Source organism: Falco peregrinus, chromosome 7 (genome assembly GCF_023634155.1).
Source record: "Falco peregrinus isolate bFalPer1 chromosome 7, bFalPer1.pri, whole genome shotgun sequence".
In the NCBI taxonomy this organism is placed as follows: Eukaryota; Metazoa; Chordata; class Aves; order Falconiformes; family Falconidae; genus Falco; species Falco peregrinus.
Window position 1 is genome coordinate 63,607,745 of NC_073727.1, and position 19,326 is coordinate 63,627,070.

General features: G+C 44.5%; 1 protein-coding gene across 2 annotated transcripts in view; it reads left to right on the top strand.

Moving 5' to 3' along the window:
• Nucleotides 1-19,326, top strand: part of ADAM17 (ADAM metallopeptidase domain 17) — a 36,486-nt gene that overhangs the window by 11,576 nt on the left and 5,584 nt on the right. For both annotated transcript variants that reach the window (XM_055810104.1, XM_013299796.3), the window contains exons 2-16: nucleotides 134-266; nucleotides 1,698-1,831; nucleotides 2,767-2,855; nucleotides 4,943-5,111; nucleotides 5,944-6,074; nucleotides 7,832-7,921; nucleotides 8,997-9,110; nucleotides 9,652-9,796; nucleotides 10,325-10,413; nucleotides 12,558-12,710; nucleotides 13,564-13,763; nucleotides 14,749-14,852; nucleotides 16,389-16,523; nucleotides 17,452-17,582; nucleotides 18,611-18,689. In XM_055810104.1, the coding sequence (XP_055666079.1) occupies nucleotides 134-266; nucleotides 1,698-1,831; nucleotides 2,767-2,855; nucleotides 4,943-5,111; nucleotides 5,944-6,074; nucleotides 7,832-7,921; nucleotides 8,997-9,110; nucleotides 9,652-9,796; nucleotides 10,325-10,413; nucleotides 12,558-12,710; nucleotides 13,564-13,763; nucleotides 14,749-14,852; nucleotides 16,389-16,523; nucleotides 17,452-17,582; nucleotides 18,611-18,689 (1,896 nt within the window). The remainder of the gene's footprint in view (nucleotides 1-133; nucleotides 267-1,697; nucleotides 1,832-2,766; nucleotides 2,856-4,942; nucleotides 5,112-5,943; nucleotides 6,075-7,831; nucleotides 7,922-8,996; nucleotides 9,111-9,651; nucleotides 9,797-10,324; nucleotides 10,414-12,557; nucleotides 12,711-13,563; nucleotides 13,764-14,748; nucleotides 14,853-16,388; nucleotides 16,524-17,451; nucleotides 17,583-18,610; nucleotides 18,690-19,326) is intronic.

The following is a 19,326-nucleotide window of genomic DNA, read 5'->3' on the forward strand; positions in this document are numbered from 1 at the left end:
CAATAGTTAACCTAAAATCAGAGCAGACTGTGGTCTTGCTGTTGAAATGAGAGGTTCTGTTTTGCTGGTTTAGGTGTGCGTTTGTGAAATAGAGAGTGTGTTGAAACTAAAACTTTCCTTGTTGCTCTTCCAGACACAGTTGAGTCCATGCTTTCAGACTACGACATCCTTTCTCAGTCTAGCATCCAGCAACACTCTTTAAAGAAGAGGGATCTGCAGCCTGAGACACACGTAGAGAGGCTCTTAAGTTTTTCAGCCCTGCAAAGGTAATTAAATCATCAGTAATAAAATAGCATAATATTTTCCTTCCGTTTGTGATAATGTGCAGTTCCAAACCCAGAAATAGTTGTCTTGTATTCTGTCATGACTGTCCAGTTCTTCTAAGTTAGTGATCTGCATGGTTATATGATTTTAAGAGACTCAGAGGAAACAGAAAAAATTGCATTGTATTATTCTGCTGAAGTGACAGTGATTTAAGAATTCTGTTGCTTTGTTCGTAGCTTTAGTTCTGTTCTATTCTGTTCTTTCAATTCTACTTGTTGGGTTGGATCCCATTCATACCTCATCTAGCTACTTTGTCGTACTTCTCGACCGTCCTCTGGTTCTTGAAAATCTGCCTTCAGTTCAGGGAGCGTGTATTGTGTTGCCCAAGAGATGTATGTTGTGTTTTTTTCATAATGCTTAATCCTCTTCGTACCGAGTGTAAATTCCCCCTCAATGAAACACTTCTTTTAATCATTTTTTTAATAAGACAGGAAATAGAAGCACGGGTGAGAGGGGAAGGAGGGGTGGAAGAGAGCAGGGATGAAGGCTGTTGGGATTTTATTCTGAGTGTCAGTCAAGTGCTCTGAGTGTTGAAATGGTGAACCCAAAATGGGAGAGCAGAGTGAGAATAACACTTTGTATTAACAAGTATAGGTTGATTTTGGTCATCTGATGTCTTTGTCTACTGTGCTCTCATGTGCCTTTCCCTGTCTGTCATCTCCAACTACAATCGTCACGCAAGTTGTTGTGCGTTGTTGTTGAATCTCTAAACATTTGGAGGGGGTAATGTTTAAGTACCAAGTATAAAAGGTTAATGGGATCAAATATCTGGCTGTTCCTGTTTTGCACTGCCTCGTGCACCCTGACTTTATCGTGAGGTTGCGATACTGCCAGTGATAATCACAGAATAATTGCAGAGGGCCATGCCAAAAATCTTTGACTCAAAGCCCACATAAACCAAAAGTCCTTGAGGCTCCTTCCACGGAAGGTTCTCTACTTCTTGGGATAGCCTTTAGTTTTTGTGACAATATATCATAAAAATATGCAGAGTTCAAGTTTCTCTTTATGGTCTTCTGACTGTATTATTTCAGAAAATAAGAACTGTAATTTAATTTAAAATAAATGAACAAATTCTGTGGTCTGATTTTCTTTAAATCGTTACCAGTAGCTGTTTTTGCTGGACTGCACATGGAGAAGGTGCATCATGAGCAAACTGTGACTGTTTTGGATTTTGTTTGGTTTTTTTTTTTATTAACATCTTTGACTCTTTAAAGATATTTGCAGTTATGAATTACACGGTGTATGTTTTTGTAGCCTCCTTATCGGAGGTCATGTGTTCTAACTTCTTTTGGACTCTCAGTAAAATGGAGACTGGATGTATGTGTTACGTGTATACTTTGCTTAAAAATAAATGGAAGTAAATTCTTTTACAGGCACTTTAAATTATACTTAACTGCAACTGCTGAACACTTTTCAGAAAAATTTCAAGCATTAATTGTGGATGGTGAAGGCAAGGAAAAGGAATACAGTGTTCAATGGCAAGACTTTTTCACTGGACATGTTGTTGGTTAGTATGGACTAGACACTGCGTCAGTGCTGAGAAAGCACAGCTTTGCACAAGTATCTTGACCAAAGTAAATGGTGTGTTGCCCTCATTTTCACCAGATACGGTTAGGATGAAAAGTAAACTTAATTTTCTTGCCCCTTGGGTTTTCTGGTTTTGTTTTTGTGGTGGGTTTGTGGTGGGTTTTTTTAGGTTTGGTGCATGGTGGGGTTTTTTGAGCTACTGCATTAAGGTTCTAAGATAGGACTCTTCTGTTTAGTTTGGCAGAATGCAAAGGTATAATTTACTGAAGCAGCAGCTTGTGATTTATTTTTTTTTTTTCAATGATGATGGTAGCTTTAATTCCAACTGGAATGTAGGACGTGAATGTTCCTTGTCCCAGAACACAAAGCCCAGGTAGTGGTGATGCAGTGTTGTGCAGATTGTTATATTAAAACGCTTTCAGATGGTTCTTCACAGATTACTTTTCTGTAAAGAAAGAGTGTCTTACTCCACTTTAGTCCAGCACTAAAGCTTCTGCTAAGTTGTTTTGATTTTCATGTTGCCTATGTGATGTGGCGGAAGTCTTTTCCACTGGAATGCAGGCTGATGCCATGAAACTGCTGGCTGATAGCAGTAAGATGCCAGCTGCTTTTGTTGGCAGAAATATTCTGTGTCCCATTACTAACCCCCAGAGTGGTTTCAGCACTTTCTGCAAAATTAGCAATTAAATCTGAGTCTTGATGACTATGACCATTGGGAGGTTAAGATTGCGGGGGAGTGCTGGTTCATTTCTTTTTTTTTCTTTAAACTGGACAGTATAGTGTTCTTCAGAGACTGAGGAAAGTAATTTGGCATGAAGTTTAGAAACAATTATAAAAATCCAACAAGCAGTGTCTGTGCAGGAGTGCATGCAAATAGAGCTGAATTAATTTATATTTTCCTTGCTTATGTTAAAGGAGAGCATAATTCCAAGGTTGTGGCACATATTGGCAATGAAGATTTTACAGTGAGGATCAGTACTGATGGAGAAGAATACAATATCGAGGTATGCTTTACTGCTGAAAGCTATATTCAAACAATAATTTCTTTGTTGGTTTTTTTTTCCCCTGTGGGTGTTTCTCTTTCTAGCTCGTCACGTTGACACCTCTGTAGCTCAAAATAGACTTGGTGGCGGTGTTTATTTTGGGGCAAGGAGGGAGAGAAATGTGAAACCAATTTGACTTTTGCAAGCGTTGAGTTTTATTAGTGAGTGACGTTCTCTGACATTTGCATGTTTTAGATAAATCACAGGTATGTTTTAAACAGGAAAGGTTTTTAGAAACATAAATGGATAATATTAGGAATTAGTGGCGATTATGTCCTTTAGAATAGCAAATGGTGCAGCTTTTTGAGCAGAGTCAATGTTGAGCTTTCTAAAATTTTGGCTTTGTTACATCTTGGAATTTTTCCCATTCTTAGAGCTTTATTGGAAAATTTGGTATTTTTCCCTGCTCCCCTGTTTCTGTTTTTCACCATTTTCATTGCTTGTTATTTTAAACCATTGGTTTAAAAACCATATTCAACAAATATATAATTAGAGACTATCCTAATGAGTTGTTCAGTGCAGTATATTCCCACGCGCAAGCTGTATTAGAATGGCTGAATAACAGTTATTATGGCTGCGTGTTATATGGATATTGTAATTGTCTCGAAACCCAAGGATATGCAGAATTATGGGTAAACCTGGGAAATCCAGTCATGTTAAAGAACAAAAATGTGACTAGAACACCCAAACCACTGTACTTGTGTTTTACATTAAGAGCATATAGTAGCTGTTTGATTGTGATTGAAAGCATTTTTGTGTTTGTGGTTCAGAGTAATGTAAGCATGTCTCTGTTCTCCACACAGCCATCCCCCTTGCTCTTTGTTGGCTGTGTCTGTACAGCTAAACAAAGGCAGGCAATGGCATGGAGGCTCCAGCTTGCCCATGCTGCTTAGCTATTAGCCTCCCCGGGTCAACTTTGGCCCCTAACCAGCCATGGATGTGACAATGCCCATGCGCAGTCAGAGGTGGTGTGTGCCAGAGAATATTCTCAAAAGGCAGCATGCTCTGTCATTGTCTGTCTTTGTTTTCGTGGTTCTCCTGTACCATTCAGAAAGGCTGAGTACCTTCATATAAACTCGTGGTGTCCGCACACCTTGCCCTAGGGTGCAAAGCACGTTCCCTCAGTTTTGTGCAGCAGACGTGTGGCTGCTGGGCTGGCACAGCCTTTGTGTTTCAGGACCTTTTTGCTGTGAATGAAAGCACAGTATTCTAAATAGCAAGCAGTTCTCTTTCAGCTTGAGACAACGAAGGGCCAGAGGAGACCCAGACCCAGGTGCTCTGCATTGTGGATGTGGGCAGTCTATGCTACTTGGCCTTGCACAAAGAACAGACCCTGTCCGTGTTGTATTTGGTGGTGGTGCTGTGAGCTCTTATATACAGATAATAATAGGGATGTGTCAGTAAAGAAAAAACACGGTTCTTATGCATCTGCTGTGGGAATTAGCGTCTTACATTGGGGTTTCGTGGTTTCCTTGCTTTCTTTGGTTTTGGAGAAGTTTTCATACTTCTAAGTGACGTGGGTAGCTATTGAATGTTGAAGAGCCTGCCTTCTGCCTTGAAGACTGTGTTCTGCTGTACACTTAAATATTAAATACTCTGTTATCTGCCAGGTCCTGTGCTTCTGCTCAGTGTATGTGTTAGCATAGTTTAAGCATCTCCACCCTGGCTGTGCCAGTCTTTATACTGTTATGGAGGGAGCGGAGGAGCCTTGAGATGCCTCCTCAGCTTGCTCATATTCTAGAGGGGAAGAAAAATTCTGTCTTCTACAGCCTTATCAGGTAGCTGCCACCACTTTGAGATGATGATAGATTCTTGGATGCATGTGTAGCATGAAAGAGTTGTATTCTGTTGGCTTTCTTGTGGATGTAGTTTTATCAGTAGGCTTACTGCTGTGGGTGAAATTATTGTAGTCAATGTGTTTGTGTGTGTATACGTAAAGCTGTGGAGAACTGATGGTGCATACGTATAATTTTTTACTTACATAGACTTAGTCTTTGTTTTCACTGTGCTCCTAACTAATTGCATTTTGGTTCTTCTTGTGCTGTCAGCCACTGTGGAGATTTGTAGAAAATGTGCAAGATGAAAGGCTGCTGGTCTACAGATCTGGAGATATTAAAGATTTCTCAAGATTGCAATCCCCCAAAGTGTGTGGTTATTTAAAGCTGAACGAAGAAGAATTATTGCCAAAAGGATTGGAAGACCGGAAGGAAAATGAAGGTGAGTGCGCCTGTCCCTTGGGAGAGCAGAGCGCTTCTGGCTGTGTTGGCCAATAAGATCAGAACCTGGGCAATAATCTGTGTTGCTGCTTCTAGTTTAACTATTAGCTCTTTAAATTCATGGGGGGGGGGGGGGGAAGCAGCACTCCTCCTCATGCTTGTCCCCCATCCAAAAAAGCCCCAACAACTGATGAAAGGAAGAAACTGTCGCTCAGGGCGTGTTTCTTCCTGGCTTGTTGAAAGGATGTGTCACCCTACCAGCGTGTAGGCTAAGGAGAGGAACCTGTTTCATCAGGCCTGAGTAGTGTCTGTTGTGATAGCTGGCAGCAATGGAGGTACGCTTTCTAAGGCGAACACTGAAACAACTCTGTACTTCTGTGCACTGTGCAGCAGGACCAGTTTGGCCTCGGTGGTCACTCAAAGCATCCATCTTCAGCTATGATGGGTTTTTCAGAGTTTTTAGTCTCTCTCTTTCCTCTGTCCTTTGGGTTTGTCAGCTGAGGTTGGGATGATGACTAGGAGCAGGAGGAGGAGAGGCGTTGAGGCTGAGGTTATGACCGTAAAAGCTCTATAGGTATATTTATTGAATAACTCTATTACACTGCTGTACACTCCTCTCCTTACAACAAGTTTGAAGACTGCTATGAAGAAAAAATTTAGGAGTAGTTATAAAAAAAATAAAATCCAACAAACTGACCCCAAACTAAACATCCCTATTCTCCCCACAAAAACCCACCCAAACTCACATTCGTGTCTTAAATAAGGATAATAGACACAGCAGTGTCAGTTTTAACTGAGTGTTTATTTAATTGTATTTAAAATGTTCACACTAGCAAGCATCCATCGGAAGAAAAGAGCTGTTCCAGAGAGCTCCAAAAACACATGCAAGATGTTGGTAGTGGCAGATCATCGCTTTTTCAAGTACATGGGCCGTGGGGAAGAGAGTACCACTATAAATTATTTGGTATGTAAATATACTCTGTTACAATTTGCTGGAATAAATGCAGGAAAAAAAGTTAATTCAGTAGTTAACATACACTTTATACTACTTTGTACAGCATAATGGATTTACATCTCATGGCTGTGTGTGCTTTTTACCTGGGAAAGTGCTAAATCAAACCTTAAAAATACTTTATACTGGTGATAGTGTAGTTAAGTAGTCTTCACGTTTCACTTATAAACAAATCCTTTCCCTTCACATACTTCTTGCGGCTGTGCTATTTGCTGCCTAAGAATTTTTTTTTCCAGTCGGAGCTTCAGAATCTGGATTTTGAAATCTCCTGCAAACAATCCAGGTATCTTTAAAGTTCTAGCATGTTTAAAGCTCATGAGTGGCACAAGCAACTTGTATAGATTCCTCCCCCTGCCCCCCCCCCCAGTTATTTCAGAATCCTCTGTTCAGAATGATAAAATTAGAAGCGGGTGCAGTAAACAATTTGTTTGGTTGTACATGGGTGTTGTGGGTTAACCCCAGCAGGCAGCTCGGCCCCACCCAGCCACTTGCTCAGTCTGCTGGGTGGGATGAGGATAGAGTTGGGATCAGGAGAGAATTGGAAGGGGAAAGGTGAGACAGCTGGTGGGTTGAGATAATAATAGTTTAATAGGTAAAGTAAAACCTGTGCATACAAGCAAAGAAAAGAAATTGATTCACTACTTCTCATCAGCAGGCAGGGGTTTTCCCAAGCCACTCTTGGGAAAGCAGGGCTCCATCATGGGTACCGGTTACCAAGTAACCCAACCAAAACCAGTTGTCTATCTGACAAGTTTTTGTGAAACAGAACGCCTGCCCACAGACTTTTGGCAGCAGTGGAGAGGGTGGGTTTGGGGGCTGGAGACAAAAACCAAATGAAATAATTCTTGGAGGTCTGTTGTTTGTCAAAAGTCTCTTTCTGAGCCTGAATCTTTGAAATGCTAATCACTCTGTTCCACCTTTGCTTGCTTTTTGACCTTTCTGTTCCCAGAAATGTTTACATTCCCCAGGTGATGGAGCCTCAATTCCCGTGTTTGCAGAGATGCTATTATCTCAGCATCTGACGTGCTGAGGCTAACCTGCTGTTCTGTTTCCTGGATAGATACGTACTGTTAACAGCACAGTGATTGGGAAACTAAAACATAAACTACTATCAAGTGGCTCTGATTGTAACTTCTCGTTCATTTTGCAAGTTTGGTAGTTTTTGAGAAGATGAGAACAGCTTGAAAAGGGAGGTATTGATAGTGAGCACTGATGAGAACCTTGTGCTTGAATTGTAATGGGGAAAATAATAGGTTTTTGACTGGGAGAGGGAAGCAAGCCTCAGGGGTCAGTTAAACTAGGTAAGCGTCATGCTAAAACAAAGCAGTAGAAACAGCTCCCTCCTCTGTCTTTCCGCTCCCTCCTCTGTCCTTCCCCTAAATAAACCTGGAAAATGAGTATATGAGTGAAGTGTTTCCCAAGATGTCTTGTTCTTTAATATTAATCTCTCTACCTAAACAAGGGTGATAAGTGGGAAAGTTTGTACTGCTTTTTTATGATGGAAAATTTTCAAGGATATTTGATAATACTGTCTGGATCCAAGTACTGTTAGTTTTGGATCAGTGAGTATGTCTGTTATGTTATATGAGGTTCAATTTTTAATTTGAAGCAAGTGTTTCTAGATAAGTATGTTGCAGCTTCTCTGAGTGCCTTGATCTTCATTGCATGAAAACTTGGAACTAAGTAACTCGTTTTTCTTTTCTATGCAGATTGAATTGATAGACAGAGTAGATGACATCTACCGAAACACTTCCTGGGACAATGGAGCCTTCAATGGGTACGGCATACAGATAGAGCAGGTATTCACTGAACTATGCAGAGAGTTTCCAATTTAAAGGATAAGAACATGGTTTAGATATCAGGGTTTCTGATAATTTTATCTGCATTAGAACTAAAATAATCAAATCCTACATTAACTCCAGCCAAGAGCACTCTGAAATACCATCTTGCCAGCGGTGGCAGTAATGGTCTGACACGGCATGCCCATTTTCAGTTCCTTGCAGGGTTTGAGATGGGCATTTTCTGGGAGAATCTTTCCATATTTAATCTCAATTTTAAAGTGGTTTTTTTTTCCCCTGAATATGAGCAGTTCTTGTTTCTGTCAGACATACTCTTATGCATGTATTTAATGTTTGTGTCTATGGCCAGTGCTTAACTTACGAAGCCTGAATGGGCCAAACCCGCAAATCCTGCCTGAAGAGCTTTAATGACTGCCTTAGATATGATAGTGTAGAGGCTGGTGTAAGGTAGATGCAGGGGATGTAGTGACTTCAATTTATATGATGGCTTCTGAATGTTAGTGCACAGAACTCTGGAAAAGGGCATTAAAAAAAGAGGACTCCACCAGCTCAGAGTACTGCAAGAGTTGTGGTGTGGAACGTGGAGACTACTAATGGTACAAGCTAAGCTAGCTGCCTCCGTGCTGGAAAAAGGTCGGCAGGAACAAAGAAGAAGAGTTAGTTGGGCAGGGAGGGGGAAAGAACGTGATGCACTAATTCTAGGTTACTGGGAAAGTGGCAGTCCTTTAAACTGTGTTTTGATTAACTAGAACTCTGAAATGGTTTGGGGTTATTTATGCTAGGTATAAATCCTGGTTGTATTTGTTTTTTTTGATAAGAGTAGCATGCATCTCAGTGTATAGTGTTACAAAGAAAACTGTTGATGTTGTCCTGTGAAAAGGCTGGTGTAGCTACTTATGTTGTAGTTGGTGTATCTTAACTAGCAGAGGCTGAAGTTAGCATTAGAAGCATGACGAGTTTGAGTTTTTCTCCTTGCAATTCTATTGAGACATTTAAAATTACAGTGAAAGCTTTTCTGTAGCTATGAAATTGACCAGAATTCCTCTACATTGTTGTTGCCCTTTTGGAAATGTAGATTATCATCCACAATGAGCCAAATCTTGTAAAACCTGGAGAAAAGCATTACAATATGGCAAAAAGTTACCCAGATGATAAGAAAGATGCCTGGGATGTGAAAATGCTGCTAGAGGTAAGTTGTAACCCTTAAAAATTTGTGCCCCTTGCAGAGAATTACTCATTCATACAGCTGCTCTGTGGTAACAGACTAAACCCTTCTACTTCCTTTGCATGACGTGTAGATGTTACACAAAGGCAAACTAGCTGATGTGCCCTGTAGCCCATGGTAAAGGGCTCCGTTGCATAATTACAGAGCACACACCAATTAGTGTTATTAATATGTGGCCTGAGTCAGAAAGGCAGTCCTGATATCTCTGGCCCTGAGACGGGCTGCCTTGTGACCTTCATCAAATTATTGTACTTGGTTTTCCCCTCTGTGTGAAAAGGGGAAATGAACAGACAAATTATGTAAATGAATGCATACGATGTACTTGGGTACTCATTTAATTTTCTACAGCTCTGTAGGACAGCTAAACGGCTGCTTTTTTCTGACTGAACCAGATCTAGGAGGTGCTTGTCTGGCTTATTAGATAAATGTTCTTACCTATAGACTTGTAGTATGCACTGTGAAGTGTCTTATAAAGATTTAATTTTTCTTTTTTTTTTTTTTAAAGCAATTTAGCTTTGATATTGCGGAGAAAGCAGCTCATGTGTGCCTTGCTCATCTCTTCACGTATCAAGATTTTGACATGGGAACACTTGGACTGGCTTACGTTGGCTCTCCCAGATCTAACAGCCATGGTGGCATTTGTCCTAAAGGCAAGGCTTCTTTTTCTTCCATCCCAGTTGTAGGTTGGAAGCTAGTTCCTGTTATTTGCATTTAATCCTCTTCTCCAGCTCTCACAGAGCATGATGTGTTGTTTGCCTAGACTCTAGTTACTGGTTTTTGGATAGAGTAGATGACCATTCTCTTGGCTGGAGCTGGAAGAAGAAAGGAGGGAAGGATAAAAGTCACTAAGCTATCTGGTGTGAACAAGCTGGCTAGAACAAACCCTGAACCACGGGCTGCTTTGTCTGAATGCATCTTGCAGTGGTTCAGGAGTGTCAGATGCCGATATCTTGGAAATTTCTTATATTTTGCCCTTTACTGCAATACACGAGCTGTTTGTGCTGTGCTTGAAAGTTTCCCTGCTCCAAAAACTGGCAAGAGACAGGGTCTCATGGGTGAGCCTATGAGAACGATAAAGCTATTCCTTTCCCCAAACAAGGATCCCTCTCTCTCCCCGCAAAACCCTTGAAACCCAAGAAAAATGTTTGTCAGTTGTTGTTTATTTCTCACTTCTCTAGCTTATTATAGTCAAATTGCAAAGAAGGACATCTATCTGAACAGTGGCTTAACCAGCACCAAGAACTACGGGAAGACGATCCTCACAAAGGTAGGAGAGTGTCCTCCTCTGCACAGTCTGCTGTATGTGTATGTGTGTCGGTGATGTGTGCCATGGGATTTTGACAAGCTTCTGTGCCCTCTCGGAAACAAGCTGCTGGCTTTCTGATAAGTCAGGTCCCTGGGGACAAGGATGTAGGTCGTAAAACCAAAATCATTGGGTTTTGTTCTTGCTGACCAAGGGGAATCAGGACTGAATTGGAAGATTGAATTCACTGCAAAACAGGAATGAGGAAACATAGCTAGCGTGTAATAGGAGCTATAGTTGTCCAGATATAAACAAGGTTTTGATATATAAAGATGAAATCTAAATGTATTTTGCTTTAAAACAAAACACCCCAAAACAACCAAACCCTCAAACAGAACAAGCAGTATTGTACAAGTAACCTTACAGTAAGAATAAAATCAGTCTGCTGACTCAAATAAGAAAAGACTCATGTGTTTGCTACTACAGGCACCTAAAACATGCAGTCGGATGATTGTGTACACTTGGTCAGTTCCATTTGCAAGGTAAAGCAGTGAAAGTAGTGCAGGCAAACTAGTTTTAGTTTGGGCCTTTTAGTGAAATTCCTCTACGTGATTTCTCTGTGTGTCCTGACAAAGTAGAGCAGAGAACAGTATAATGCATAGGGCTTATTAGTGCTAATATTAAGCCTAATGTAAATTGTTGCTGTCTGGATTTTTTTTTCCCCATACTTGATAAGATAGTAGATATATAAAGGCCTGAATATGAGCTTTGTCTCACTTGTACCAGAGCAGTGCCTGTGTTTGCATCTACCAGATCTTTGCAGTTGGGCATATTTCTCTTCTCTTGACTTCAGATGACTTAGCTGTGCTTTTCTGTAGCCTGATTATAAAGGGAATTTGTAATTGATGTGTGAGCTAAAACTTGGCACAGAAGCTGTCAAGAAACTAGAAAAAAAAGACAGTGAAGCTTTGTGCTAGAGGGATGTTGACAAAGAGCTCTAGCTGTTGCCATGCTATTTGCATTCATTGTTCAATCTCCAAGCTGCAGTTCTGTCTTGGATTACAAAGGAGATTGTTTGCTGTCTTCCCAGCAGCAGGCACAGAGCTTGGGATGAGGCAGCGGGAGCATTACGGATTGGTTTCCACAGGAAAAGTGCTGTATGGTGGCCAATTGTGTTAAAAACAAACAAACAAAAAATAAAAAACACCAAAAACCCCTGAAACAAAACCAAAACCCTGCTTAAAAATCCTTCCCCAAATTAAACACAGTGAAGCACAGGAGTGATGTCTGGGCAGCTCTCCTGTCTCTGGCTCTTGCATTAGCTATGCCTAGACACAGACATTGGTGCTGCTCGCTGCAGTACTTGGTCCTCCCTGTGCCTGCAGAGCAGCTGGAATGACAGTTAGCTCATCAGAACTCGGTTCTCTCTCTCCTGAACTGCTCGGTCTCCTTGTGGTTAAGGTTTATTTCTGATCCAGTTTTATTTGTGGTTGTCATCTTGTGAGCGTGATGCCGTCTGCTGGTGAACGTGCTGTGAGGGGCGCGTGGCAAGGCAGAGCCGGTTTGGCACCCTCAGCAGAGGAAGTCCTGTCTTGCATAAATGATGATAGAAATCCTCCCTGTTGGGCCACATTTGCAGATGTCTTTCCTACTAATCGTGGAATAGAAGAGCTTATTCAGCACTCCTAATGTCATCATCCATTTAGAAGAAATAATTCTAATGGCAAGATATGTTAAACAAGAGATTGACTAATTGTAGTAGCTGGTGTTTGTTTGGACTGTTCTTTGTTTCAACTTTTTATGCCTTCCAGCTATTCGAAAGCAATTTTTCATATTTTAAATATCTGCATTGTATTGAAAACAAGATTGAATCTCTATTCTAGGACAGCGTTTTGCCTTTAACAGTGGTTTAGTATTCAAACCTAGTCCTGGAACATGTGTTTGGAAATGGATCATAATTTTACTTGCCTTCAGTTCCTCAATTCTAAAGAAACAACCAAACACACATAAAAAAACCCAGCCCCCCCCCAACAACTTCATAGCGGGAAATCCTTTTCCCATCTCAGTGTATCTTAGAATTGCTGGTGGCCCGCAAATAGCTGGGATCTTCTGTCCTGTCCTGCTCACACTAGTTTTTTTCCACATTGCTTTTCTCATGTTCAAAAAAGGAGGCTGACCTAGTTACGACACATGAACTCGGACATAACTTTGGAGCAGAGCATGATCCTGACAGTCTGCCGGAATGTGCGCCCACTGAAGACCAGGGAGGGAAGTACGTTATGTATCCAATTGCTGTCAGCGGAGATCATGAAAACAACAAGGTATAGCTGCATAGCGTTGCTTCCACGTACGAGTTTCTGCTATGTCAGTGACCCTTTGTGTGGAAGGGCTATTTAGTTAATGATTCCTGTAGCTTGAAGCCATCAGAATGTAATGGATTAGCTATAAAAAGAAAACATCCTTGCATGTTGTTGGGTTCTCTGCAAGATAAGCTCATCTTTGGTTTCTGAGTTTCACTGGAGTTCATAGCATGTCCAGGTGGTTTTTTAATTAGTTTTTTGTAATAAGCTGTGGCCACATGCTGCTAAAAGCAAGTCATCAGCGAGAGTCAAACGCAGGACCTTCAGTACCAAGTAGCGTTTGGGTGGTCCATAGCTGTTCTTGTTGGAGAGAGACTGCCGGGCGCCACAGCCATGGCGCTTGCTAGTCTCAGAAGCTTGCACTGGCAGCGTGGACTTGGCCTTGTGCCTGTTCTGCAGATGAGAAACCAAGATTATGGAGGGAACGATTAGTCTGCAGTCTACTCTGACTTGTGGTTCATGCCTAGTCCCGCTGCCGAGAGGCAGCACAGTCTCTCCCTGTTGCTACAACTTCGCTTCCATTCTTGGGTTGCTAGTGCTCCTGAAGCTGTGGGAGAGCTGGAGTTAGCTCTAACCCTGAACCAGACTGCGTGCGGGTGGCCCTGCATTGTAACGTAGCAATGTCCTTTATGGACCCAGCCATTACTTTCCTGTCTTAAAATTTTCCCAAGGTATCAAACTGGCAGTATTGAAGGAGTAACTGCTTTCTGAGGCACCCAAACTGGAGGTGTAAGGAAGCTGAGGCTGTCCTAGATGCCACGTGTTGATAGAAGGGTATGCTCCTCAGTGCTGCTCTTTTCCCTCGTCACTCTAGATGTTCTCAAGCTGCAGCAAAAAATCCATCCATAGGACCATAGAGATCAAGGCCCAGGAATGCTTCAAAGAGCGCAACAACAAAGTGTGTGGGAACTCCAGGGTGGATGAAGGGGAGGAATGCGATCCTGGCCTCTTGCACCAACAGGCTGATCCCTGCTGCTCTGCAGACTGTAAACTGAAAGCTGGCGCGAAATGCAGGTAAGGGGAAGCTGCAACTTCTCTTAACGTGGGAGAGGATGGGCTGGGCTGAAGGCTCCTAAAGCCACCTGCAGTGTCACAGACCTGTTCCTTGCCTTTAAGGCTTAAATGTGTGAGCTGAAGACAGTAAAGGAATTTGGGAAGGGCTGCTGTGTGTATGCACTGTTTGCATACATCAATGTTTATAGCATTCTTTTTCTGACAAGTGTCAAGAGCTACAGGCTTGAAGCAAACTTAGACAATCAAAAATTAATTTTAAAAATATCCTGTGCAAATACAATTTTTGCTTGTATTTCAAGGTGGCTTTGAACCGAGGTCACATACTGGTATTTTCAAGACTGCTGCAAAATGTGTATGAGCAGACAACACAGTGACTGCACTAAATAAGCCCTCTTTCTGTTCTTGCTCTTTGTGGTGTTCGTGGCCCTGTTGCAATGTAGTATCCAATCTGTTTTTTCAGAGTTCAGCGCTGCACCACGTAACAGTAGAGAGCTTGTGCAATTCCTGTTGTTTAGCAAGAAGTTCCATCAATTTTAATGAGTGCTTTTGACCTAAGGTCCTTCTTGCATTAGGTACGGAGCATTGAGTGTAAAGACAGCACAGAATAAAGAGTAGTAAACCTTCAGGGACAAACAGAAGAGGGGAGAAATGTGTAGGGAAGAGTGTATGGAGATCTTCTCCAAAGCTGCACAGCAAGTGACAAGAAGAGGATCCAAGTGCCTTGAATAAATATGAGTCCCTGCGTAGTCTCTCAGTGTGTTGTACTTTCTGTGCTTTTACCTTTGATAAATGAAGAGTGAGTGGGTGTGTAGAAAGGCGGTTGTGGGAGGAGGCAGAGGGCAAGGGTTTTGAATCAGTGAGTCTCCAAGAAATACCTTTTATTTTTTTTCCCCTTAACATCCTTTTCCCCTGGCTTTGTCATACTTGTACTTCTTTTTTAAAAAGTTGCTTAATAATTCTTTCTTTCTTTCTGATCTTTCCGTAGTGATCGGAACAGTCCCTGCTGTAAAGGCTGTCAGTTTGAAAGTGCACAGAAGAAATGCCAAGAAGCCATAAATGCCACTTGTAAAGGAGAGTCTTTTTGCACTGGTAGGCTGTGGTTCTGTCCCCTTTACGTCAGCTAGCAAAGTGCTTCAGGCTCAGTGTCCTGTTCGATCTGCTTTCAAACTAGTGCCCTTTATGCATCCAGTACATGTAATTTTAGAGATCAGTTAAGCATCATGGAATTACCTTACAATGAGTTCTGTTGTAGTTGAGGAGTCACTCGGTGATTTACTGCCCAGAAGAACATGAAAAATGTTGCCTTTTTTTTTTTCCTTCTTTCCCTTAAAAGAAGAAAAAGCAGAACACTGTGTCACTGGGAGGGGACAAGAATGAGCTGAATTTTGCCATAGAAAGGGTGGAATTACTGCAACTCTGCTTCACTTCCCCACTTGTTTACTTCCTCCTCATAAACTTTCCCGGAGGCAAGGAGTCATGTCAGAGCACCTGCTTTGCTGGTGGTGCCTCCAGGGTCTGCTGCCTACTGCTTAGATGCCAGAGTGCCACAGTGCCAGAGTTGTTGAAAGCCTCCAGAGCTTCCGCTGTCTCTTGGAGGAGCTGGCAGGCAGCCTGCAGATGAATCACAGAATGGTCAGGGTTGGAAGGCACCTCTGGAGATCATCTAGTCCAGGGGTCCTCAAACTATGGCCCGCGGGCCGGATACGCCCCCCCAGGGTCCTCAATCCGGCCCCCGGTATTTACAGACCCCCCGCCGGGGGCTGGGGGGGAAACCAAGCAGTCGCAGATGACTGCCTGCCACTGCATCCGCGCGCCGGCCCCCTGGTTAAAGAGTTTGAGGACCCCTGCTCTAGTCCAACCCCCCGCTAAAGCAGGTTCCCCTAGAGCAGGTTGCACAGAGGCACATCCAGGTGGGATCTGGATGCCTCCAGAGAAGGAGACCCCACAGCCTCTCTGGGCAGCCTGTGCCAGGGCTCTGGCACCCTCCCAGTACAGAAGTTCTTCCTCATATTCAGGTGGAACTGCCTGTGTTGCAGTTTGTGCCCGTTGCCCCTTGTCCTGTCGCTGGGCACCACTGACAAGAGCCCGGCCCCATCCTCTTGGCACTCGCCCTTCAGACATCTGCAGGCATTGGTAAGGTCCCCTCTCAGTCTTCCCTCCTCCAGGCTGAACAGGCCCAGCTCTCTCAGCCTTCCCTCACAAGGGAGATGCTCCACTCCCCTCAGCACCCTCGTTGCCCTCCGCTGGGCCCTCTCCAGTAGTTCCCTGTCCCTCTTGAACTGGGGAGCCCAGCACTGGACACAGCACCCCAGATGCAGCCTCACTGGGGCAGAGCAGAGGGGACAATGACCTCCCTCGACCTGCTGGCCGTGCTCCTCCTAATGCACCCCAGGGTCCCATTGGCCTTGGCCACCAGGGCACACTGCTGGCCCATGGGCACCTTGCTGCCCACCAGCACTGCCAGGCCCTTCTCTGCAGAGCCAGGACAAGCTAAGAACAGGCTATTGGGGTTCCTCCTCGGGATGAGTCTGGATTTCCTTTATTTTCCTCTTTTCTTCTGCACACTTAGGTGCTCTGCCCTTTGCTGTAACACAGTCCTCCTGCTCTGTTGACCCCCATCTGTAGGGAACAGCAGCGAGTGCCCCCCTCCAGGGAATGCTCCAGATGATACAGTCTGCGTGGATATGGGGAAGTGCAAGGATGGGGAGTGCGTCCCTTTCTGCGAGAGGGAGAAGAACCTACGGTCGTGTGCGTGCAATGGTGGGTGACGTGGGACTGATCTGAAATGTGTGCTTCATCTCTGCTCCTCAGTGCTGGCTTTGCTGTGGGCTTGCCCGTTGGAGAGCCGAGTTTATGGTTTCTGAAAAGTTTAAACCGTTGTTCCTTTCAGGGCTTGTGGTTTCTGTTTAGAAAAGGCCTGTGAATGTCCTCCTGTCTTCTGACAGTCTGGGTTGAAGTCATTAAGATGAGACTTACAGTCTGGCGCCCTGGTTAGAGAGGGCGCTCTCCTATCTTCCACGTTCTTTGTCATAGTGGACAGGAGGGATCATAAGGAGATGTCAGCCAACCTCCAGACCAGGCATGGCACAGGAGTAGTGGCCTCCAACAAGTGGTTAAAGAAAGATTTCAAAGAGGTTAAAGTTCTTGAGAACGTAAGATCCTCAAGTCCAGTCCCCTGCTACTGCAAACCTGTCTGCCATGTACTTCTGTCAATAAGTTTTGCCGCTCGCTTGCTCTCCGTGTTGATTGTCTCTGAAATGCGGGGAGGCAGCTGGGAGTAGGCGGAAAGCTTCAGTGAGGCAGCGCGAGGAAGCGCTGTGAGCGCCGCCACGTTGAGATGGAGGGCATAGCCGAGGAGAAGGGAGCCTAGAGGACCCAAAGCCCAAGAAGTATTTACATCTGTCTTTTGGATGTGTTTGGAGCCTCTTTGCTGCCCTGGTGATTCCTGCGGTGCTGGGGGTATCGGCTTGGAGAGCTTGGTCCCACTGTGTCCCCTGATATGTTGCACAGGGCACGTGGTTGGGTTTTGGGCTTGGTCGTCAGAGTGCCTGGCACGGGGTGACGCGCACAGTCCTGCCCTCCCTGCGGGGAAGCTGGGCAGGAGCATGGTCACCCGGGGCCACACGGGGTTATGGGTTGCAGGTGACTCTCGGTGCTTCAGAGGAATGAGTTTGTTGCTTCGTTACAGAAACGGATAATTCCTGCAAGGTGTGCTGCCGGGACGAGCAGGATAGGTGTGTACCGTACGTCGATGCTAACGACCAGTTCCTGTTCCTGCGCAAGGGGAAGCCCTGCACTGTGGGCTTCTGCGATACCAATGTAAGTTCTCCCAGCTGTCAGCGCACTGCATGCTCTGCTGCCGCAGCTGGGCGTTGCGGAGTCCTCTGTGACGAAGCCTCTGCTGGTAAAGCGAAGGCAAAGCTCGACGCGCTGCTGAGCGGGGCGATACTGTTAGTACCTCTGCGTAGGATAAATCTGAAAGGGTGTCCGAGGCTGCAGGTGGAGGTTGGTTCTGCAGCAACCTGGGCAAGGTGAAGCTGTTGCCTTCTGCCGTTGCTTATCACCCCCCTTCTGCCGCCCCCGCAGCTCAGCCAGCCAGCAGTTTGTGCGAAGGAGGCGAATGAGCGCTGCTGTAAGCTCGGCTAGGTTTGCAGTGCTTGCTGTGTCAGTTGTTCACGTTAGCTCAATTAATTTTGACTAAAATATTTCAGGTTGGGGAGCAATCACGTGGAAGTCTAGCTTGGTGGTATCTGACAGGGGCAGGGAGAGTGGCGGGTTGCTGGCACTCGGTGACCATCGTTTCCGTGGTACAGCCACACAGCCGGCCGCCTCCCCTGCAGCCGCCGGTGGCTGAAGCCACACTGGGTGTCGGCAGAAGTCCTTTTGGGGGGGGGGGGCACGCCCCAGCCCTTCTGCTGGCAGAGCTGGGGGACCGATGATCTGCTGTGTTAAACCAGCACGGCCCAAGGGTCTGGCTGTTCGTAACCTTCTGCAGCCTTCTCAGGGGGCGATGGGAACTGAGGCTTGTGGTGCTTAAACCTCGCCAGAAGCTTCAGTTTTATGTCAGCTAACGTGGGGCAAGGGTGGGGCAGTTTTTGCAAGTTTTGAACGTTAAAATTTCATCTGTTTCGGGCAGCAATAGAATCGAAACCATTTTGCCAGAACTAAGAGCGGTGCAAATGGGCTGCAGCTGCTGGGCGTGAATGTAAATCTGTATGCAGAATGCGAGTCAAGTGCTGCTGTGTCTGTCGTTTTAATTTCATTACTGTCTTTGTATCTTCTTCCCTTTGCAAGAAGGCGGTAGTTAATGCTTAGATTATTTTGTAAATAAGCGTTTACTTTTGCAGGGCAAATGCGAGAAGCAAGTGCAGGATGTGATTGAACGATTTTGGGATTTCATAGACCAGCTCAGCATCAATACTTTTGGTAAGATACGTAACCATATCCTTTGGGGTTTTTTTGAGCTCATGACATGAACCTCTGAAGCCCTGGAGGGAGTTAGCTGGCTGTTTCATTCATACCCTGTATGCGAGCGTAGCTAGTAGCTGTGTTTAAGCGCTGATCTTGCCTTTTAGAGCTGAAAGGATGGGCCGCCACTTCGCATTTTTCCACTCCGTTATTTTTTAGGCACCTTCCAAGCTTGTAAAGGAGACGATAGCTTCTTGTCTGAATACCAAGAAGTAGGTCAATTAGAGAAAAGGAAATAACAGACAGTCTTTTTAGAGGTCAGCTAGATTCAGCACAGTAGAAAGTGGGCCACTCGGTAGGATTTAAATGCCAGCAGACTGGGAGAGGAAAACCTCGTTTCTCTCTTACTTAAGAGAACCACGCACCTCAAGCTGTGTGCTTGAACCGTGGCACTGCCCGGTGATTGTGAGTGGGCCTCCTTGGTCTTCATCCCCACCGTGCAGTGCCAGCAGGTGCCCCCCCCAGGTGTCACGCCATGTCTCACTCCACATTACTGGCACCGTACAAAACCGGCGCTGCGTAACTGCGTGTGCTCACCATACTGCTGTGCCCACACAGTGTAATCTGGGTTTGGGGCTTCCAATCTCGAGTTCTA